The sequence below is a fragment of the Pelophylax lessonae genome (genome assembly GCF_965119305.1).
Source record: "Pelophylax lessonae genome assembly, chromosome: 11".
In the NCBI taxonomy this organism is placed as follows: Eukaryota; Metazoa; Chordata; class Amphibia; order Anura; family Ranidae; genus Pelophylax; species Pelophylax lessonae.
Window position 1 is genome coordinate 234,673,165 of NC_138778.1, and position 21,343 is coordinate 234,694,507.

Consider the following 21,343-nt stretch of genomic DNA (forward strand, 5'->3'; position numbering starts at 1 on the left):
TCACTCACCAAATGTTGTGGGTCCTGCGTGCCTTATAGCACCAGAACCTATTCAGGCTTAAAACGATTTTTTTTAGAATCTAGATTGGAACGCACAGCGTGGTGACGGTAGTGAGGGGCGGAACGCAAGCCGGAAGCAATCGCTATAGGTAGCCTATTGTTTAGACTACTTATTTTCCAACTTGCACTGATAGGTGGCACTGATGGGCACTAATAGGCGGCATTGATGGACACTGATGAGGCAGCACTGATGGGCACTGATCAGGAGGTACTGATGAGGCTGCACTGGTGGGCACTAATAGGCTGCATTGATGGACACTGATGAGGCAGCACTGATGGGCACTGATCAGGAGGTACTGATGAGGCTGCACTGGTGGGCACTAATAGGCTGCATTGATGGGCACTTATTAGGAGGCACTGATGAGGCTGCACCGATAGGCTGCATTGATGAGCACTTATTAGGAGGCACTGATGCGGCTGCACTGATGGGCACTGATGAGGCAGCACTGGTGGGCACTGATGGGTGGCACTCTTATGGGCACTAATAGGCGGCATTGATAGGCACTGATTAGGAGGCACTGATGAGGCAGCACTGGTGGGCACTCTTAGGGGGCACTGATGGGAACTAATAGGCGGTATTGATGGGCACTTATTAGGAGGCACTGTTAAGACAGCACTGGTGGGCACTGATGAGGCTGCACTGATAGGTGGCACCGATGGCCACTAATTGGCGGCATTTATAGGCACTTATCAGGAGGCACTGATGAGGCTGCACTGATGGGCACTGATGATGCAGCACTGGTGGGCACTGATGAGGCTGCACTGATAGGTGGCACTGATGGGGACTGATAGGCAGCACTGGTGGGCACTGGCAGGTGGCACTGATGAGGCAGCAGTGGCTCTCCGTGTGTAGAACCGATTTCCTGTTTACACAAGCCTGTAATCGCCTCTGCTATCAGCGTGAGGAAAAATACGATGATCGACTTCTGTTTACATCACCTGATCAGCTGTCATTGGCTGACAGCTGATCACATGGTAAGAGGCGGGATTGGCCCTTTACTCCGATATGTGATCAGCCGAGTCTCATTGACTCACTTATCACAGATCGAGCCGCCCACCTAAATATCATTAGGGTACAGTGTTGCATGACCACGCAATTACCAGTTAAAGTAGCGCAGTGCTGAATAGCAAAGAATGCTCTGGTCATGAAGGGGGGAAATCTTCCACGGCTGAAGTGGTGATTATTATTATTATTATTATTAAGGCTAGAGGTGTAAATGTGGGCAGTGACCCGACAGCAACCAATCAAACTTCACTCTGCTGAGGTCAGGAGAAGGTGGGTTCTGATTGGCTTTCAGGGGTTCCCCCCTGTATTGGAGTGCCTCACCCATAGGATGTGTGTTATGGGGAATATATAAATGATGGCGGTGCTGGAAGTTCTCAGTGGTGGTTTATGGCACGGAGACCCCCTCCATGTTTTCTATCAGTGTGAGGCTCCGTTCACACCAGTGCGACTTGTTATGCGACTTTGGAGACATAAAGAATCCCATTGATTTCAACGGCACCCAATCCAATCTATGCGACTTAAAGTTCCTGAAAAGGTTCCTGTGCTACTTTGATGCAACTTTCTTGCGACTTGAGTGCCAGATGGTGTAAAGTCGCATGAATGTCGCATTTAGAGTTGCGCTAGTGTGAACGGGGGTGGATTTACTAAAACTAAAGAGTGCAAAATCTGGTGCAGCTCTGCATGGTGGCCAATCAACTTAGCTTTGACAATAAAACCTGGAAGCTGATTGGTTTCTATGCAGAGCTGCACTAGACTCTCCAGTTTTAGTAAATCTCCCCCCTATTGTGTCAGTTATATTTCCTCTCCTAGTCTTGTATCACCAGTGCCCCATTCCACCATAACTTCAGGTGAACCTCTGATGAACCCGGACACTCAGTCATATGCAAATCTCGACTTGGCACGTACAGGCCCACCCTTTTAACCTTCCTATTGGCTCTTCTGTTTGAGGAGAGCCTCAGCAACCAATAGGGAGGCTTCTGGGTTGGGATGCCAGGGACTTGAGAACCTACCTGGAGGTCTGGAGAACATCGCCCCATGGAGGGACGAATGTGGTTGAGGAAGATTGACCACAGACGAGGAGTTATTCAGTTGGGGTTGGCCGGGTGGAGTTCACACTCATGCCGGCAGGAACCTTGTTTTGGCCAATACATGGCCTTTACCATTGATGAGGAACTTTGGCACCCCAGATGTTTTGGAACTACATTTCCCATGATGCTGGGTGGAGTTCACACTCATGCCGGCAGGAACCTTGTTTTGGCCAATGCATGGCCTTTACCATTGATGAGGAACTTTGGCACCCCAGATGTTTTAGAACTACATTACCCATGTTGCTCAACTACACTGCAGGGTTCAGAGGGCATCATAGGAAATGTAGTTCCAAAACATCTGGGGTGCCAAGGTTTGCCATCACTGGCCTATACGGTGACCGGACACCAGCAACCACAATGCCAGCATTCTGGCACCTACATCAAAGCATGGTAAAACCCATTGGTTACATAGTTACGTAGTTAATCTAGTTGAAAAAATACCATCAAGCGTGATGGATCCAGTGTCCATTGGTATGAATGGGCCTTGAGCTAAACCTCAAGGACAGAGTTATCCATAACTTCAGGTGAACCTCTGATGAACCCAGCAACTCAGTCATATGCAAATCTCAACTTCTCACGTACAGGCCCACTCTTTTAGCTTTCCTATTGGCTCTTCTGTTTGAGGGGACCCTCAGCAACCAATAGGGAGGCTTCTGGGTTGGGATGCCAGGGACTTAAGAACCTACCTGGAGGTCTGGAGAACATCGCCCCATGGAGGGACGAATGTGGTTGAGGCAGATTGACCCCAGACGAGGAATTATTCAGTTGGGGTTGGCCGGGTGGAGTTCACACTCATACCGGCAGGAACGTTGTGACCAATGCATGGCCTTTACCAGTGATGGGGAACCTTGGCACCCCAGATGTTTTGGAATTACATTTCCCATGATGCTCAACTACACTGCAGGGTTCAGAGGGCATCATAGGAAATGCAGTTCCAAAACATCTGGGGTGCCAAGGTTTGCCATCACTGGCCTATACTGTGACCGGACACCAGCAACCACAATGCCAGCATTCTGGCACCTACATCAAAGTATGGTAAAACCCATTGGTTACATAGTTACGTAGGTAATCTAGTTGAAAAAAGACCATCCAGCGTGATGGATCCAGTGTCCATTGGTATGAATGGGCCTTGAGCTAAACCTCAAGGACAGAGTTATCCATTACATACAAAGCAAAGGAGATTTCTATCATCACTACAGGAGGGGTTCTCTACAGTTAAAGCTGTAGAACTTTAAACCACAGGAAGCAACAATGTTACAATTATTAGCAGAATGTATTAATATCATATATACTTTTCTTATATATAGGCAAATCCACATTCATGGTGAATACAGAAAGGTTGGGTATAAATTTGGCATAATAACTTAATCAATCACCCCCCCCCCCCCTCACTATAGGAGGGGTTCTTTACAGTAAAAGCTGTAGAACATTAAACCACAGGAGGCAACAATGTTACAATTATTATCAGAATGTAATAATATAAATACTTTTCTTACACATAGGAGAATCCACATTCATTGTGACTACAGGAATGTTGGGGAAAATTTTGGCATAATATCAAAATCATTCATCCTCCCCCCTCACTATAGGAGGGGTTCTTTACAGTTAAAGCTGTAGAACACAGGTCTTTAAACTATGGCCCTCCAGATGTTCAGGAACTACAATTCCCATCATGCCTAGTCATGTCTGTGAATGTCAGAGTTTTACAATGCTTCATGGGATGTGTAGTTCTGCAACAGCTGGAGGGCCGTAGTTTGAGAATCCCTGCATGTAGAACATTAAACCACAGGAAGCAACAATGTTACAATTAATAGCAGAATGTAATAATATAAATACTTTTCTTATACATAGGAGAATCCACATTCATGGTGACTACAGGAAGGTTGGGTAAAAATTTGGCATAATAACTTAATCAATCATCCTCCCCCTCTCACTATAGGAGGGGTTCTTTACAGTAAAAGCTGTAGAACATTAAACCACAGGAAGCAACAATGTTACAATTAATAGCAGAATGTATTAATAATATATACTTTTCTTACACATAGGAGAATCCACATTCATGGTGACTACAGGAAGGTTGGGGAATATTTTGGCATAATATATTAAGCAATCATCCCCCCCCTCACTATAAGATGGGTTCTTTACAGTTAAAGCTGTACACAGGTCTTCAAACTATGGCCCTCCAGATATTCAGGAACTACAATTCCCATCATGCCTAGTCATGTCTGTGAATGTCAGAGTTTTACAATGCTTCATGGGATGTGTAGTTCTGCAACAGCTGGAGGGCCGTAGTTTGAGAATCCCTGTGTGTAGAACATCAAACCACAGGAAGCAACAATGTTACAATTAATAGCAGAATGTAATAATATAAATACTTTTCTTATACATAGGAGAATCCACATTCATGGTGACTACAGGAAGGTTGGGGAAAATTTTGGCATAATATCATAATCATTCATCCTCCCCCCTCACTATAGGAGGGGTTCTCTACAGTTAAAGCTGTAGAACATCAAACCACAGGAAGCAACAATGTTACAATTAATAGCAGAATGTAATAATATAAATACTTTTCTTATACATAGGAGAATCCACATTCATGGTGACTACAGGAAGGTTGGGGTATATTTTGGCATAATATATTAATCAATCATCCCCCACCCCCACCCCCTGAAAAGCCAGATTTGCCCCAGGGAAGGGGAGGAGGGGTAGGGGAGTAGGCTTTCACTATATAGATTAGTCAATTCAGAGAAAAGATCAGTCCATGAACCTCACCCATGTGGGGCATTGCTGTTCCTCACCACAGACGTAGATGGCGGCATGGAGGGGCTCGGTGAAGGTGGTGGTGAAGGTGTGGAGGTGTCTGATTGGGAGTCCCAGCTCATAAAAGGAGAGTCGCCCCGCCTCATAATCCAGATAAATTCCCACTCTGGTACAGGAAAGAGTGAAAGCAGCGTTTTCTCCGTCATGCATTGCTGCGTGGGAGAAGACGTTATTATGGTCACAGATCTGACACACACACCAGGATTTATCGTTATTCCCAATAACAGAAGCATCTCCTCTGCGGTCCATACTGGGGTAACACACCCCGACTCTCCAGCTTCCCGAGCTGCTGCTCTTTACCTGCCAGTAATATCGCCCCGAGGGGAAGACTGTGCTGCTTAGAACCTGGAAGGACTCGAATCGCTGAGGAGTCATCGAACGATTCTGACTTAACACTGACCAGGATGCAGCTTGCAGGTCTTCTGAGATGCAGACATTATCAGCTGCGGTGTCCATATCCAGCTGGACCCTTGTCAGGGACTGAGTGCGGATTTCCGGACACACATCGATTATCATCTGAAATAAATCGTTATGTATGATCTCTGAAATTGTCTCTTCATTCACATCTCCAGCCTCATCTTCCAGGTTCTCCTCTGCATTCGCTGCCTGGTTGATGTCCCGGAAAACCTCATCTTGTAGGAAACGCGAAGGTCCATGCAAGGCCCGGAGATCCTCAATATGATGGACTTTCCTGGACAGTTCTTCCGTCTCCATCTCCAGCTTCTGGATCAGATCCGAAACCGACTGTGAAACCTTCTCCTCCTGCCAGGACGTCTCTAGTAGGACTCGGTTCTGGATTCTTTTCAGTTGTTTCCGGAGTCTTTTGAACAGGACATTGACCCCATCCTTTACTTCTGAAGCTTTCTCCCTCACCTTCTCCTGGTGCTCCTGCAGGCTCAGAACTCGTTTCTGCGTCTCTTCTTTCTTTGTGATCAGTTTCTCTAGAAGGAGGTCCATCATCACCTCATCGGACCCTTTGTGGGTGAGGGCGCTGTAGTTATGGGGGGAAGAGGTGGGATCGCATAAGACGTGATCTGGTGACACTTTGTGGACTAGAATGTGTAGAGCACACAGGGAAGATTCACAACGTAGGCAGTATTTTACAGCCGGGACAGAGGAGTGCATACAAAATGTACAGAATGCCCTGGATCCCATGGGTTCTGGTTGTGAAGGGTCCGGGTTCGCTTCTGAGTGTGAAAAGTCCAGGTTCGCTACTGATTGGGAAGATTTGGGTTTTGGTTCTGATTGTGAAGAGTTCGGGTTCACTTCTGATTGGGAAGATTTGGGTTTTGGTTCTGAATGGGAAGATTTGGGTTTTGGTTCCGATTGTGAAGAGTCTGGATTCACTTCTGATTGGGAAGAGTCTGGGTTCAGCTTTGATTGGGAAGAGTCCGGGTTCAGCTTTGATTGGGAAAAATCTGGGTTCACTTCTGATTGGGAAGATTTGGGTTTTGGTTCTGATTGCGAAGAGTCTGGGTTCACTTCTGATTGGGAAGATTTGGGTTTTGGTTCTGATTGTGAAGAGTCCGGGTTCACTTCTGATTGGGAAGATTTGGGTTTTGGTTCTGATTGTGAAGAGTCCGGGTTCGGCTTTGATTGGGAAGAGTCCCGGTTCACTTCTGATTGGGAAGAGTCCGGGTTCAGCTTTGATTGGGAAGAGTCCCGGTTCAGCTTTGATTTGGAAGAGTCCCGGTTCAGCTTTGATTGGGAAGAGTCCAGGTTCACTTCTGATTGTAAAGATTTGGGTTTTGGTTCTGATTGTAAAGAGTCAGGGTTCGCTTTTGTTTGGGAAGAGTCCGTGTCCAGCACTGATTGGGAAAAGTCCAGGTTCAGTTCTGATTGGGAAGAGTCCGGGTTCGGTTTTGATTTGGAAGAGTCCGTGTCCTGCACTGATCGGGAAGAGTCCAGGTTCAGTTCTGATTGGGAAGAGTCCAGGTTCTGAAGCTCTTCTTTTTTATGCTGTTCCTGGAGCCATTGCTGGCATTCCGCACAGGCCGACACCCCGGACTCCTCTGGAGCGCTGAGCACATAGGTGACACATTTTTGACAAAAGTTGTGTCCACATCTTAGTGTCACCAACCCGGACTTCGTATCGAGGCAGACAGAGCAGCTCATCCCGTCTTGCAGGTTGGCCGCACCAGGAAGAGGAATGAAAATGCAGCTTCGAATCTGGAGAGTTAAGTCTTAAAAAGTGTGTTGGTGGGAGGGCTGTGCGCCATTTCACGGACGAGGTGTGGAATTTACGGCAATGGAATTCATGAACTTTTGATCCTTTTTGAATCTTACAATGCTAAAGGTAACAGGAAGGAAAAAGATGAGATCTGCAGCCTTATAACAGCAATTAGAGTTAATAAGTGAACATGGAGGGGTTTAGTTCCTCTACATGCCGCCCCTCCAGTGGTGGCCCGTCCATCGGGGGCGCAGGGGGCGTGGCCCCCCTATGTATGCATCCAGCCCCCTAATCTACATGCGGGGCGCCGGACGCATGGATTCCAATGGGTTTTTTTTTTTTGAAGCACGTGATTAGAGCCAGAGGCTCGAATAGGCTTCAAAAAAGGGTGGGCTTGGTGCAGAGCACTGCGCCCTGAGCCCACCCAGTTGTCGGACAATAGCGAATGTATATTTGCTATTGTCACACGGATCCTCCTCCTGGCCAATCATGAGACCCGTTCCCCGATTGGCCGAAAGGAAAAGCCATGGCATTGGCCAAAGAGGAGGAGGAGGGAGGAAACAGGAGACGCAGGAGATTGACGGGGAAGCCGCCGCTGCTTGCCTGCTCGCCCTCCACATGTCCAGGGTGAGTGAGCCAGCGACAGGGGGGTGGGGGGTATGGTGTGGTCCGTCCGGTGCCCCCCTCTTCGACTCATGGAGCACCGTCCGCCACTGTGCCCCTCTCATCCACCTCCTGCTGTGATCAGGCTCCTGTGTACTCCCCCCCCCCCCTCATCTCCCACAGCGCTGCCGGGTTCCCCCATCCCCTCACCCGCCGGCTGCTGCAGGGGACGCTGTCAGGATGGGGAGCAGGAAAGGACACATTTATCGGCCCCCTTCCATGTCTTAATGAATAGAGTCAGTGATCTGTACCAATCACTGACTCTGTCCATTCATACCTGAAGCATAGTAAACTGTGTTCATCCATAACTGTGTTTGCTATGCTTCAGTTTGTGAATGAATGGGAAGCCTCGGTGCAGAGATCTTCCTGTCCATTCATTCTGTACAGCTGAGGCTGCAGAGATGGAAATGGAGAGCTGTGTCCTCAATCTCCTTTCTCTGTCCCAAAGCTGAAACATTGGAGGTCTGTTTAGACCCCCCCCCCCCGATAGCTCACCAAAGCCCCCCCCAACAGGGCTCCTAAAAAATTATAAAAATAAAAAATTGTAAAATAATAAATAAAATAAAATGGTAAAAATTTTAAATAATAAATAAATAAAAAAACTACTGACACCAGTGGCAGAACTACCAGGGTCACAATGGTCGCACTTGCAACCGGGTCTTGGCATTTCGCCACTGTGGGGGGGAAGGGGACACGGGGCTCTAAAGGTTCGAATTACACCTCTGTTCAGACCCCCTCCCCCTTACCTGGTCTGCTGGGGAGGGCTGAAATAACATTCTCACCCACTCAGCGAATCTTGCATGGTCCCACTTTCATCTGTCGCACTGCCAACTCTTGTGACAAAATTGGGGGTTTTGGTGGGGGGGGGGGGGTGAAGGGGGGTAGGGAGGAGTAGGAGCCTGATTAACAAAATATAAAAAGTGAGTAACGTTCAGCTCGAATGCAAATGGCAAAAAAGAAAAGGAATGCAGCCGCCACCTCTGATGACTGGGAAGCTGTGATGGGTGGCATTGTTGGATTCGGGTTTATTATCACTTTAAGGTTTTTAGAATACATTTGCTGCAAAATGTTTACAATGAAACAATAAATATGAGATACAAATGTATAGAATGGACCAATCACCGATCTCCTCCCGCCCCCTGGGAACACCCTTCCAATCACCTCTCCACTGAGGCCAACACTTCTGGGAGTGTCCATCTTCTGTGTCCCCCCCTGCAGGCTGTGCTTCCTTCTACTGACCCCCCCCCCACACCTTCCCTACAGGGACACAGAGGAGGGCCACAGAGGAGGGACACAGAGGAGGGCCACAGAGGAGGGACATAGTACAGGGCCACAGAAAAGGGGCATAGTATAGGGCCACAGAAGAGGGGCACAGGACAGGGACATAGTACAGGGACACAGGACAGGGACATAGTACAGGGACACAGGCCAGGGCCACAGAAGAGGGACATAGAAGAGGAATACAGAACAGGGACACAGTGGAGGGACACAGAGGAGGGACATAGTACAAGGACACAGTAAGGACCAGGGAACAGGGACATAGTACAAGGACACAGTAAGGACCAGGGAACAGGGACATAGTACAAGGACACAGTAAGGACCAGGGAACAGGGACATGGTACAAGGACACAGTAAGGACCAGGGAACAGGGACATAGTACAAGGACACAGTAAGGACCAGGGAACAGGGACATGGTACAAGGACACAGTAAGGACCAGGGAACAGAGACATAGTACAAGGACACAGTAAGGACCAGGGAACAGGGACATGGTACAAGGACACAATAAGGACCAAGGTACAAGGACATGGTACAAGGACACAATAAGAACCAAGGTACATGGATATGGTACAAGGACACAATAAGGACCAGAGTACAGGGACATAGTAAGGACCAGGGTACAGGGACATGGTACAAGGACACAATAAGGACCAGAGTACAGGGACGTAGTAAGGACCAGGGTACAGGGACATGGTACAAGGACACAATAAGGACCAGAGTACAGGGACGTAGTAAGGACCAGAGTACAGGGACATGGTACAAGGACAAAGTAAGGACCAGAGTACAGGGACATGGTACAAGGACACAATAAGGACCAGAGTACAGGGACAAAGTAAGGACCAGGGTACAGGGACATGGTACAAGGACACAATAAGGACCAGAGTACAGGGACATAGTACAAGGACACGGGAACTGTGAAGTTTGCACGGTGTGTTGTATTGGAATGTATGAAATATGTGAGAACCGGTTGGTCCGGTTGGGTGGGATATGTGGAGAGCGCCGCGGTGGTGAACTGCTGAGGTCAAACACTCAGTACGGGGTTATTATTTTCTGTCCTTTTCATTTAAGGACAAATAAACCCATCACCGGGTGACATCTTCCTCTCCTCTGTAAATCCCCAATGTAGGGAATGGGATCATACAGAAGGACAAAGCCAAAAAGTCTCCATTCTCTTTATATGAAAATCCACATCTGCCCTCCCCCAACCCCAGCCTAGTTCGTGGCTTTTACTGGAAGTAAGATGTGAAAGAACAAACTTCACCAGCAACGCCCCCCAATGGTGAACTCTAGTATTGAGTTACAGTATCTGACAAAAGTAAGTACACCCCTCACATTTGTGTAAATATTTTATTCTATCTTTTCATGTGACAACACTGAAGAAATGACACTTTGCTACAATGTAAGTGTACAGCTTGTATAACAGTGTAAATTTACTGTCCCCTCAAAATAACTCAACACACAGCCATTAATGTCTAAACCGCTGGCAACAAAAGTCAGTACACCCCTAAGTGACAATGTCCAAATTGGGCCTAAAGTGTCAATATTTTGTGTGGCCTCCATTATTTTCCAGCACTGCCTTAACCCTCTTGGGCATGGAGTTCACCAGAGCTTCACAGGTTGTCACTGGAGTCCTCTTCCCCTCCTCCATGATGACATCACAGAGCTGGTGGATGTTAGAGACCTTCCCCTCCTCCACCTTCCATTTGAGGATCCCCACAGATGCTCAATAGGGTTTAGGTCTGGAGACATGCTTGGCCAGTCCATCACCTTTACCCTCAGCTTCTTTAGCAAGGCAGTGGTCATCTTTGAGGTGTTTGGGGTTATGTTGGAATACTGCCCTGCGTCCCAGTCTCTTAAGGAAGGGGATCATGCTCTGCTTCAGTATGTCACAGTACATGTTGGCATTCATGGTTCCCTCAATGAACTGTAGCTTCTCAGTGCCGGCAGCACTCATGCAGCCCCAGACCATGACATTCCCACCACCATGCTTGACTGTAGGAAGACACACTTGTCTTTGTACTCCTCACCTGGTTGCCGCCACACACGCTTGACACCATCTGACACCAAATAAGTTTATCTTGGTCTCATCAGAGCACAGGAGATGGTTCCAGTAATCCATGTCCTTAGTCTGCTTGTCTTCAGCAAACTGTTTGCGGGCTTTCTTGTGCATCATCTTTAGAAGAGGCTCCCTTCTGGGATGACAGCCATGCAGACCAATTTGATGCAGTGTGCGGCGTATGGTCTGAGCACTGACAGGCTGACCCCCCCACCCCTTCAACCTCTGCAGCAATGCTGGCAGCACTCATACCTTTATTTCCCAAAGACAACCTCTGGATGTGACGCTGAGCACGTGCACTCAACTTCTTTGGCCGACCATGGCGAGGCCTGTTCTGAGTGGAACCTGTCCTGTTACACCGCTGTATGGTCTTGGCCACCGTGCTGCAGCTTAGTTTCAGGGTCTTGGCAATCTTCTTATAGCCTAGGCCATCTTTATGTAGAGCAACAATTCTTTTTTCAGATCCTCAGAGAGTTCTTTGCCATGAGGTGCCATGTTGAACTTCCAGTGACCAGTATGAGAGAGTGAGAGCGATAACACCAAATATAACACACCTGCCCCCCATTCACACCTGAGACCTTGTAACACTAACGAGTTACATGGGAGGGATAATGGCAAATTGGGCCCAATTTGGACATTGTCACTTAGGGGTGTACTGACTTTTGTTGCCAGCGGTTTAGACATTAATGGCTGTGTGTTGAGTTATTTTGAGGGGACAGTAAATTTACACTGTTATACAAGCTGTACACTCACTACTTTACATTGTAGCAAAGTGTAATTTCTTCAGTGTTGTCACATGAAAAGATAGAATAAAATATTTACAAAAATGTGAGGGGTGTACTTACTTTTGTCAGATACTGTATGTCAGTTCTAATGATGTCCTATTATTCAGGTCGGAATGCCTCTTATTTCTGCAAGTCATGTGAATAGGAATTTACACATAGAGTAAGATTCGCCCGCTCTGTAAGGTTTAGGTCATTGACTGGAAGGAAAGGCACCTAAGCCATCAGATCTTATTTAGAGTAGAGTTGCCACCTCATCCCTTTAAACCCAAACACACACGAATTACACGGGTTCTGTGGCTGATTAAATGGTAATTAAACTCACTTGGCGCCTTATCTGCATTAAATTAGCCTCAGAAACTGTGTAATACATACAGTGTCTTGAAAAAGTATTCACCCCCCTTGAAATTTCCCACATTTTGTCATGTTACACCCAAAAACGTAAATGTATTTTATTGGGATTTTATGTGATAGACTGACACAAAGTGGCACATAATTGTGAAGTGGAAGGAAAATGATAAATGATACAAATAAATCTGTGAAAAGTGTGGCTGCATTTGTATTCACCCCCCCCCCCCCCCCCCCCATAGTCAATACTTTGTAGAACCGCCTTTCCCTGCAATTACAGCTGCAAGTCTTTTTGGGGATGTCTCTACCAGCTTTGCACATCTAGAGAGGACATTTCTGCCCATTCTTCTTTGCAGAATATCTCAAGCTCTGTCAGATTGGATGGAGAGCGTCTGTGAACAGCAATTTTCAAGTCTTGCCACAGATTCTCAATGTGATTTAGGTCTGGACTGTGACTGGGCCATTCTAACACATGAATATGCTTTGATGTAAACCATTCCATTGTAGCTCTGGCTGGATGTTTCGGGTCGTTGTCCTGCTGGAAGGTGAACCTCCGCCCCAGTCTCAAGTCTTTTCTTCTAAGATTGTCCTGTATTTGGCTCCATCCATCTTCCCATCAACTCTGACCAGCTTCCCTGTCCCTGCTGAAGAAAAGCATCCCCACACCATGATGTTGCCACCAACATGTTTCACAGTGGGGATGGTGTGTTCAGGGGGATGTGCAGTGTTAGTTTTCCCCCACACATAGTGTTTTGCTTTTAGGCCAAAAAGTTCAGTTTTGGTCCCATCTGAGCAGAGCACCATCTTCCACATGTTTGCTGTGTCCCCCACATGGCTTCTCCCAAAGTGCAAATGGGACTTCTTATGGCTTTCTTCCACCAATGGATTTCTTCTTCTCACTCTTACATAAAGGGCAGATTTGTGGAGCGCACGACTAATAGTTGTCCTGTGGACAGATTCTCCCACCTGAGCTGTGGATCTCTGCAGCTCCTCCAGAGTTCCCATGGACCTCTTGGCTGCTTCTCTGATGAATGCTCTCCTTGCCCGGCCGCTCAGTTTAGGTGGACGGCCATGTCTTGGTAGGGTTGCAGTTGGGCATGTTAGACTTCCAGTACTAAATAGAAATACATTTTTCCTATTACAGGTCAAGAATTGTGAACTTTGAGGCCTCAAATGACCTTGTCACTGATTCAGTCAAAATACCTTCAGTTTGAAGCACACACTGCGTCCATTGTTGAATTTGTGTTATTTACATGTCCTTGAGATGAGAAGCTAGGTCGTCTGCCCCCAAAAGGAAATTTTGTTTAGATAAACTTTGAATATAATGCTCTGGCAATTAAATTTTTCTCCACAATGGCAGAATTCAACCAGTTTCAGGATCACACCTGTGTTCATCTATTCCCTAGCAAATAAACTATTGTTTCTACCCTGAGAAGTCAAACAAATGGAAAACAGCCTGGACAAAGACAAGAACCCGTAATTCGTTTACCTTCACCACAGACGGGGGTAGAGATTGTGTCATACAGACAATTGTCCATTGGAAGCTACATGGTGTCAAATAAATGTTGTTCACTTAGACTGATTAGAACTGCATCTTCAAATGCATTTTATATAATCATAAGCTTATGCAACATCCTTGTCCCATCATATACCAAAGGGGGTGTGGAACTTATGATTTTATGACAATCTTATATTGGGAATTACATAGTAGTGTATAATGGTCAGAATGTCTCCCATATTTTATAATCCAGTCCCAAATCATGATTGTATTGTTGTTAACATAATAATCCCTTAACCTTCCTAGCGGTATTCCCGAGTGTGACTCGGGGTAAGATTTTAGTGCCAAAAGCGGTAACCCCGAGTCACACTCGGGGTAGCGCTAAGAAGATCGCTGGATGCTGGAGGAGGTTTTACTTACTTTTTCTCCGGGATCCAGCGAAGACTGCGAGCGGTGTGCGGCGGCGGAGCTCTCTCCCGATCGTCTGCGAGCCCCGGCTTCCGTCTCCGGCGACGTGACGTCCGCCGGGGGGTGGAGCCGGCGGCAAATTCGAATGTAAAATGCACCAAACACACTGATATCGTTCAAAATAAAATAAAATCACATTACATTACCCCCCAGTGCCCTTTCCTGCAGTTTTACTGTTCTTTTTATGTAAATATATGTATATATATATATATATATATATACATATATATACAATATATATATATATACGTATATATATACACATATACATACATATATATATATAATATATATATATATATATATACACACACACACACACATATTATATATATATATATATATATACACGTATATATATATATACACGTAATTCTTGTGAATGAGCAGCCCAAACCAACTGTATACATTATATATATATATATATATATATATATATATATATACGTATATATATATATATATATATAATATATGTATACATAATATATGTATACATACATATATATATATATATATATATATATATATAATATGTATAATAAATGTATACAGTTGGTTTGGGCTGCTCATTCACAAGAATTACATGCTTTCAGCACCTAAAATAATGGTACCGCTTTCAGCACCTAAAATCCAAAAGAATCATACCGCCAGGGAGGTTAATGGATAATATTCTGATTGGAAATAACCCATGTGTAGAAAAGTTAACATATACAAGTTGTGGTGTAGCAATATATATATATAACTGTATATGTATCTATATCATTTTTACTGCTACTAAATGTAAAGTATCTGGGCAAATCAGTCATTTCCAATCAATATATATATATCGTATTAGTAATATATCCTTATTAAAACGGCGTTACCAGGTCCAATCCTTACCTAGATACATGATGGAGATATTAGATGGACATATATATATATATATACTATGAGAATATGGATAGATTCTTATGTTGTTTTTATGATTATTCTTAAATGAAGAACTTATATAATTCTAATATCCAATATACTGAATGACTAGTAGAGGTGTCGCCCAATGACCTCATCAGTTAATGGTTAAGTAATCCCAACCAATGGGGATAAAGTTCCTCCCACTGGGTTCGGCTTATGGTAATTTTACTGCCCTTTTGTTCAACACAATATAAAAAGGAACCCCAGATGTGATAGGACACATTACGACAACATACATTACACTTACAACACAAACGCTACTTACATCCATACATATAATCATCTATACATACTCCATCTTGCTCCATCCTTTATCTGCAACTTTGAAGGACGCCAGATGAAACTCCTCCCTAACTGGCCACCATTTTGGGAAGGCAGCCATCTTAAGGACTCTGGTAACGACCATTTTAAGATAGCAGCCATTTTAAATGTGGTAAACAGACCTTGCTAATTATCTGATTATTATTTACTATCATTTATTTCATTCCTTATATGTTTTATATTTCATATTTAAGGGTAACGAGATTACAGTCACAGCCATATGAACCATAGTAGATTTTTCTCTAAAAGCTGATTTTTTTTTTTTTATACGTTTTTATTAGTATCAAGTTTAGCGCAATATTAGCGATTTAGTCTCCCGTTTTGCATAGCCTATTCTCACTCCAACTGCAGTGGAGCGACTGTTGGCTGCGCAATTCGCAGACAATTGTGGTCTGATTATACAGAATATTTATCTATGGTTTATACTATACCTGGGGAAATGTAATCTTGCTTTCTTTTTAATGTTATCATGGAACTACATATCACATTGCATTTATCGTTTTAAGTTGGAATTTTATGTCAAAGCTATCTCTTTGTGTCACCTCAAGTCTAACTATTTATTGTGAATACATGTCTTGTGAATAAATATACTTATAAATTCCCTACTGTAGTCTGTATTCACTAAGATTGGTATATGCTGTTAAAAAGAAATTAATCAATCAAAAAGAACTCATTATACTCGCTCAGAATAATATTCTCGAACGTGTAAAATGCACAACAGGCCATACTTTTTCCATTTTCCCATGATAGATTGAACAGAGCTCCGTGAGATGGTCAAAGCTTGGGAGATTTTTTAATAACCTAACCCTGCTTTACCTTCTCCACAACTTTATCCCTGACCTGTCTGGTATGTTCCTTGGCCTTCATGATGCTGTTTGTTCACTAAGGTTCTCTAACAAACCTCTGAGGGCTTCACAGAACAGCTGTATTTATACTGAGATTAAATGACGCACAGGTGGATTGTATTTACTAATTAGGTGACTTCTGAAGGTATTTGGTTCCACTAGATTTTAGTTAGGGGTATCAGAGTAATGGGCCATACACGCTATACAATTGTCTTTAGAGTTTTTTCTTTAGATTTACCAAAACCATATAATATGAGGTCAAATCTAAACACTTTCAATTTGTATGCAATCAGGCAGGCCCCTGCACTACATAATTGAAGGTAAATCTAAAGGAAATCTAACAACAACAGTTGTATAGTGTGGCTTAAAGGGGGGTGAATACAAATGCAGCCACAAGTTTCACAGATTTTTTTTTATCATTTATCATTTTCCTTCCACTTCACAATTATGTGCCACTTTGTGTTGGTCTATCACATAAAATCCCAATAAAATACATTTACGTTTTTGGTTGTAACATGACAAAACGTGGAAAATTTCAAGGGGTGTGAATAGTTTTTCAAGGCACTCTAGCAAGGGGTTGTCTTGGAAACCCCACTGACACCTTCCCCGTAAAAAAATCACACCAGCAGAATTCATTGAATTTATTATCAGTAAATGGAAATCCAGGAATCATCGGATGAGAGATACAATCACAGGATTATTATACAGACAAATACAAGAATCATTTCACTTGTTACATTGATGTCGCCATTGCTGAGAAATTAGAGCAGCCTCAAACTGGGGGAATGAGTCTTACAGTGAGGTATTAAAGGGGAAATGTCTATTTCTAATCAGTCTGATGTGAATTGTACACATAGAAGGAGAGGAGCAGGAAGACACTGTGAGAGCCGGTTCACACTACCACGACCAGAAAGTCGCCCCGTGACTTGAAGAGACTTGTTTAGAGACTTGGAAGAGACTTGGAAGAGACTTGTGCACTACTTTGAAGAGACAGGCGGCTTTGTCTGTGGGGAATGCCTGGCTAATCTCTTTCTTCTTCCTGGAAAGTCTGATAACAAGTCTCTTCAATTAAGATAAGGAGGCGACTCCCATTGAAGTATATGGGACAGTCGGATCACAGGTCGCCTCAAAGTAGTACAGGACCCTTTTCTGAAGTCGCGACTTCAGTAGTGCCAATTAAGACGGCACTGATTGATTAACATTGCTTTTGTTATGTCAAGCGACCTGGGGCTACACAAGTTGCCTCACAAGTCGTGCTAGTGTGAATGGGCTCTGACCGTACTCACAGTCACTGGTAGTGAAAGACAGATTCTTAATGGACACTGAGAATATGGTTTGGATAACTTCAAATGGGAGAGTAATATTTACCAACAATATCTCTCAAGAAATATGAAGATTTAATCCCACTTTACACTGTGAGACCTATAGCCTGTTGCCATGAAGTCTGACTCCTAATCATAGCAATACGTAGATGTGTATTCCATGTACTTCAATGCAGGAGATGGACAGACGGTCATTGGCAGTCATGTCCTATTGTCTGTTTTGAGGTGGGATGTGGATTGTGTTAAGTCTGCCTGTCCCATTGTTAAATGTTAATGACCTCACATTGTTCTGTCCAGATGGCTAGATAATTAGTTCAGGTTGATTCTGTTTCTGAATACAATTTCATCTGCATATGATAATGTAATCAGGCAGAGGGGAGGGATTGTGTACACTGTATGGGAGTGACTGAGTGTAAAACTCTGTTTTTATTGGATTGTGAATTTCATGTCCTTTTCCCCACAAGGTCCACCTGGGCGGTAACCTTGTGGGGGAAAACTGTATAAAAGAGCAGCTGTACCATTAAACCTTGAGTTCTACTTCACCCTCAATCTAGAGTCCTGTCTCCTATTAGGGGAATCTGCTACAAGGGATTGCTATGCTCTTCATACTCCCTTGAATAATCACTAAGCTCTTGTAAGAGCTTGTTCCTGCTTCACTCTCTGGGGAAAGAGAGGTTCACCCACTGGAACCTGGAGCCTTGTCGTAGGTCCAGGGTGGGTAGGAGACGGCGAGACCCCAACCAAGCTGCGGTGGTTCCTGGGGTTTGTGGTGGTTATCGTGTGAGGTGGAGTGCTTGGAGCCCTCGGGAAGCACTAGGAGCATCCGTCAACAGAGGTACCCAGTCGGGGGGTCAGTTGATCCGTTACATGCACAATCACCGTGCAGCACAACTAAGCAGATCCTGCATATGTAATGAGGAGAAATGGCCGCCCCATGTACACCTGAATCTACAAAATATTACAAGGAAGGGAAATGTAGAAAACATGCACTATCAGGGTGATGTATATGAAGATGACATTCAAATTAAATAATAAACAATTTCACTTCCTTGACTTTCCCGGGGACTCCTGGCCTCATCTGCACCAGGTTCTCTCCACCCAAGCATGCCTAGATTCATCCATACACTGAAGAGGCAGCTACCTCCATCTTTTGAGAGGGCATACACAATTTTCTTGTTCCATTTCCTTTAACTACCGTATATACTCGAGTATAAGCCGACCCGAGTATAAGCCGAGGCCCCTAATTTTACCACGAAAAAATGGGAAAAATGATTGACTCGAGTATAAGCCTAGGGAGAGAATGCAGGGCGGCGGGCATGGTACAGGAGAATGCAGGGTGGCGGGCATGGTACAGGAGAATGCATGGAGGCGGGCATGGTACAGGAGAATGCAGGGCTGCAGGCATGGTACAGGAGAATGCAGGGTGGCGGGCATGGTACAGGAGAATGCAGGGCGGCGGGCATGGTACAGGAGAATGCTGCGGGCATGGTACAGGAGAATGCAGGGCTGCGGGCATGGTACAGGACAATGTAGTGCTGTGGGCATAGTGCAAGAGAATGCGGGGCTGCGGGCATACTACAGGAGATGCAGTGCTGCGGGCATTGTACAGGTGTACCATGCCTGCAGCAATGCATCCCTTGTAGTATGTCCGCAGCCCCGCATACTGGCAGGTAGTGCGGCTGTGTTTCACTTACCTGTTCCAGAAGTGCTTTAAATTTGAAAATGGCGCCGCCCAGCGCCGACGCGTCATTGTGCATGCGCCGCCGCTCGGGAAATCTTGTATACATTCGGCTATTCCCGGGAATAGCCAAACATGTATGGCCTGTCCCGAGCGGCGACGGCGCATGCGCGGTGACACGTTGGCGCCGGGCGGCGCCATTTTTAACGCTAAAGTTGTCATTTTTTTTGACTCGAGTATAAGCCGAGGGGGACGTTTTCAGCACAAAAAAATGTGCTGAAAAACTTGGCTTATACGCGAGTATATACGGGAATTTAGTGGAAGAGCGGGCCTGACTGCATACACATGGAAAGTGTTTAGGTGTGACCTCATATTATACAGTTTTGGTAAATCTAAAGGAAAATTGTATAAGAGTATTGTATAACGAATGGCCAGCCTTACACTCACAATGCGTCAACATTTTTTTCTGGCCCTGAACCCCATCCAGGGAGATTTCCCAAATTTACTGGCTGATGAGATAGGAGAACTTCTGGAGGAGACCTTCTATAATATGGTAATGGAATGAAATTTATTCATAAACAGCATTGAGGACGGGATCAGGAGTTCGATATCAGTTTTTGCAGATGACACTAAATTGGGCAGGGCAATAACTGCACAGCATGAAACAGATATCCTACAGAATGACCTGGATAAAATAACAGAGTGGGCAATGACATGGCAAATGAGGTTTAATGTGAAGAAGTGTAAGGTTTTACACTTGGGGGCTAAAAACATAAAAACACAATACACGTTAGGAAGGGAACCCTTGGGGGAATCCAGAATGGAGAAGGATTTGGGGGTTCTAGTAGAAGATAGACCTAGTAATAGCATGCAATGTCAAGCTGCAGCTGCCAAAGCCGGCAGATTATTAGCATGTATAAAGAAAGGGATGTATTCCAGAGATAAGACTATAATCCTTCCACTTTATAAAACTCTGGTCCGACCGCATCTGGAGTATTCTGTCCAGTTCTGGTCACCAGTCCTCAGAAGGGATGTGTTGGAGCTGGAGAGAGTCCAGAGAAGGGCAACTAAACCGATTAGGGGATTGGAGGACCTTAATTATGAAGAGCGTTTGCAATCGCTTGATTTATTCTCCCTGGAGAAGAGACGCCTGAGAGGGGACATGATAGCAATTTATAAATATCTCAATGGTGATCTCCGCATAGAAAAAAAGCTATTCAGTCGCAAGGATTGCATGAGGACTCGAGGACATACAATGCGATTAGAGGAGAAGCGTTTTAAACTCAGGCAAGGCGGGGGGTTCTTTACTGTTAGGGCTACAAGACTGTGGAATTCTCTACCACAAGAGGTGGTTTCTGCGGGAAGTATGGTGGCTTTCAAAAGACTCTTAGATGTACATCTCAAGGATCAGAACATTCAGGGGTATGAGAGATGATTACGGCCACACACACCTACACAGGGGGAACTGGATGGACTATTGTCTTTATTCAACCTCACCTACTACGTAACTATGTAAATGTCCTGGGTGAGGATTGGAAGAAGAGCTGTGCACTCACCTACAAATCATCCCCGTCCTCATACCTCCAGGATAACAATGACCAGGTGGTCTGCCTGGGACCGCGCTCCCCCAGGGTCTCCCCCTTCTCCAGTAATTGTTGGAGATGTTCCGAGTATCGGGCCTACACAATTAGTAGTGGAGGGGGGAGGGGTCACCAAATCGCCTCATTTTGGGGAAACGTTTTTTCTTCCTACAACAAAATGTGCATCTCTAATGACATTGCTTTTCTTTAAGTGATAATACAGGGGTCCCTATCCAAGATTAAAGGTCACTTCCTCTACTTGGACCTGTTGGTTGATTATTCTGATTTTGAGTGGCTTAGCAATATCCCGTGATCAGGACCCTCATGACTGTTGGAACCTACCTCCCATCTGTTTTCTCTACCGCCTGGTTTCTCTACTTTGTCTCCTGGGGGGGGGGGGGGGGGG

The 21,343-nt window shown here is 45.0% G+C and overlaps 1 protein-coding gene across 1 annotated transcript in view; it reads right to left on the bottom strand.

The window, feature by feature from the left end:
- Positions 1–4,887: 4,887 nt before the first annotated feature.
- The window catches only part of LOC309567509 (uncharacterized protein), a 69,110-nt gene continuing 52,654 nt past the window's right edge, over positions 4,888–21,343 (bottom strand). The window contains exon 9 of the mRNA XM_082272893.1: positions 4,888–7,142. Within this exon, the coding sequence (XP_082129019.1) occupies positions 4,908–7,142 (2,235 nt within the window). The 3' untranslated portion in view covers positions 4,888–4,907. The remainder of the gene's footprint in view (positions 7,143–21,343) is intronic.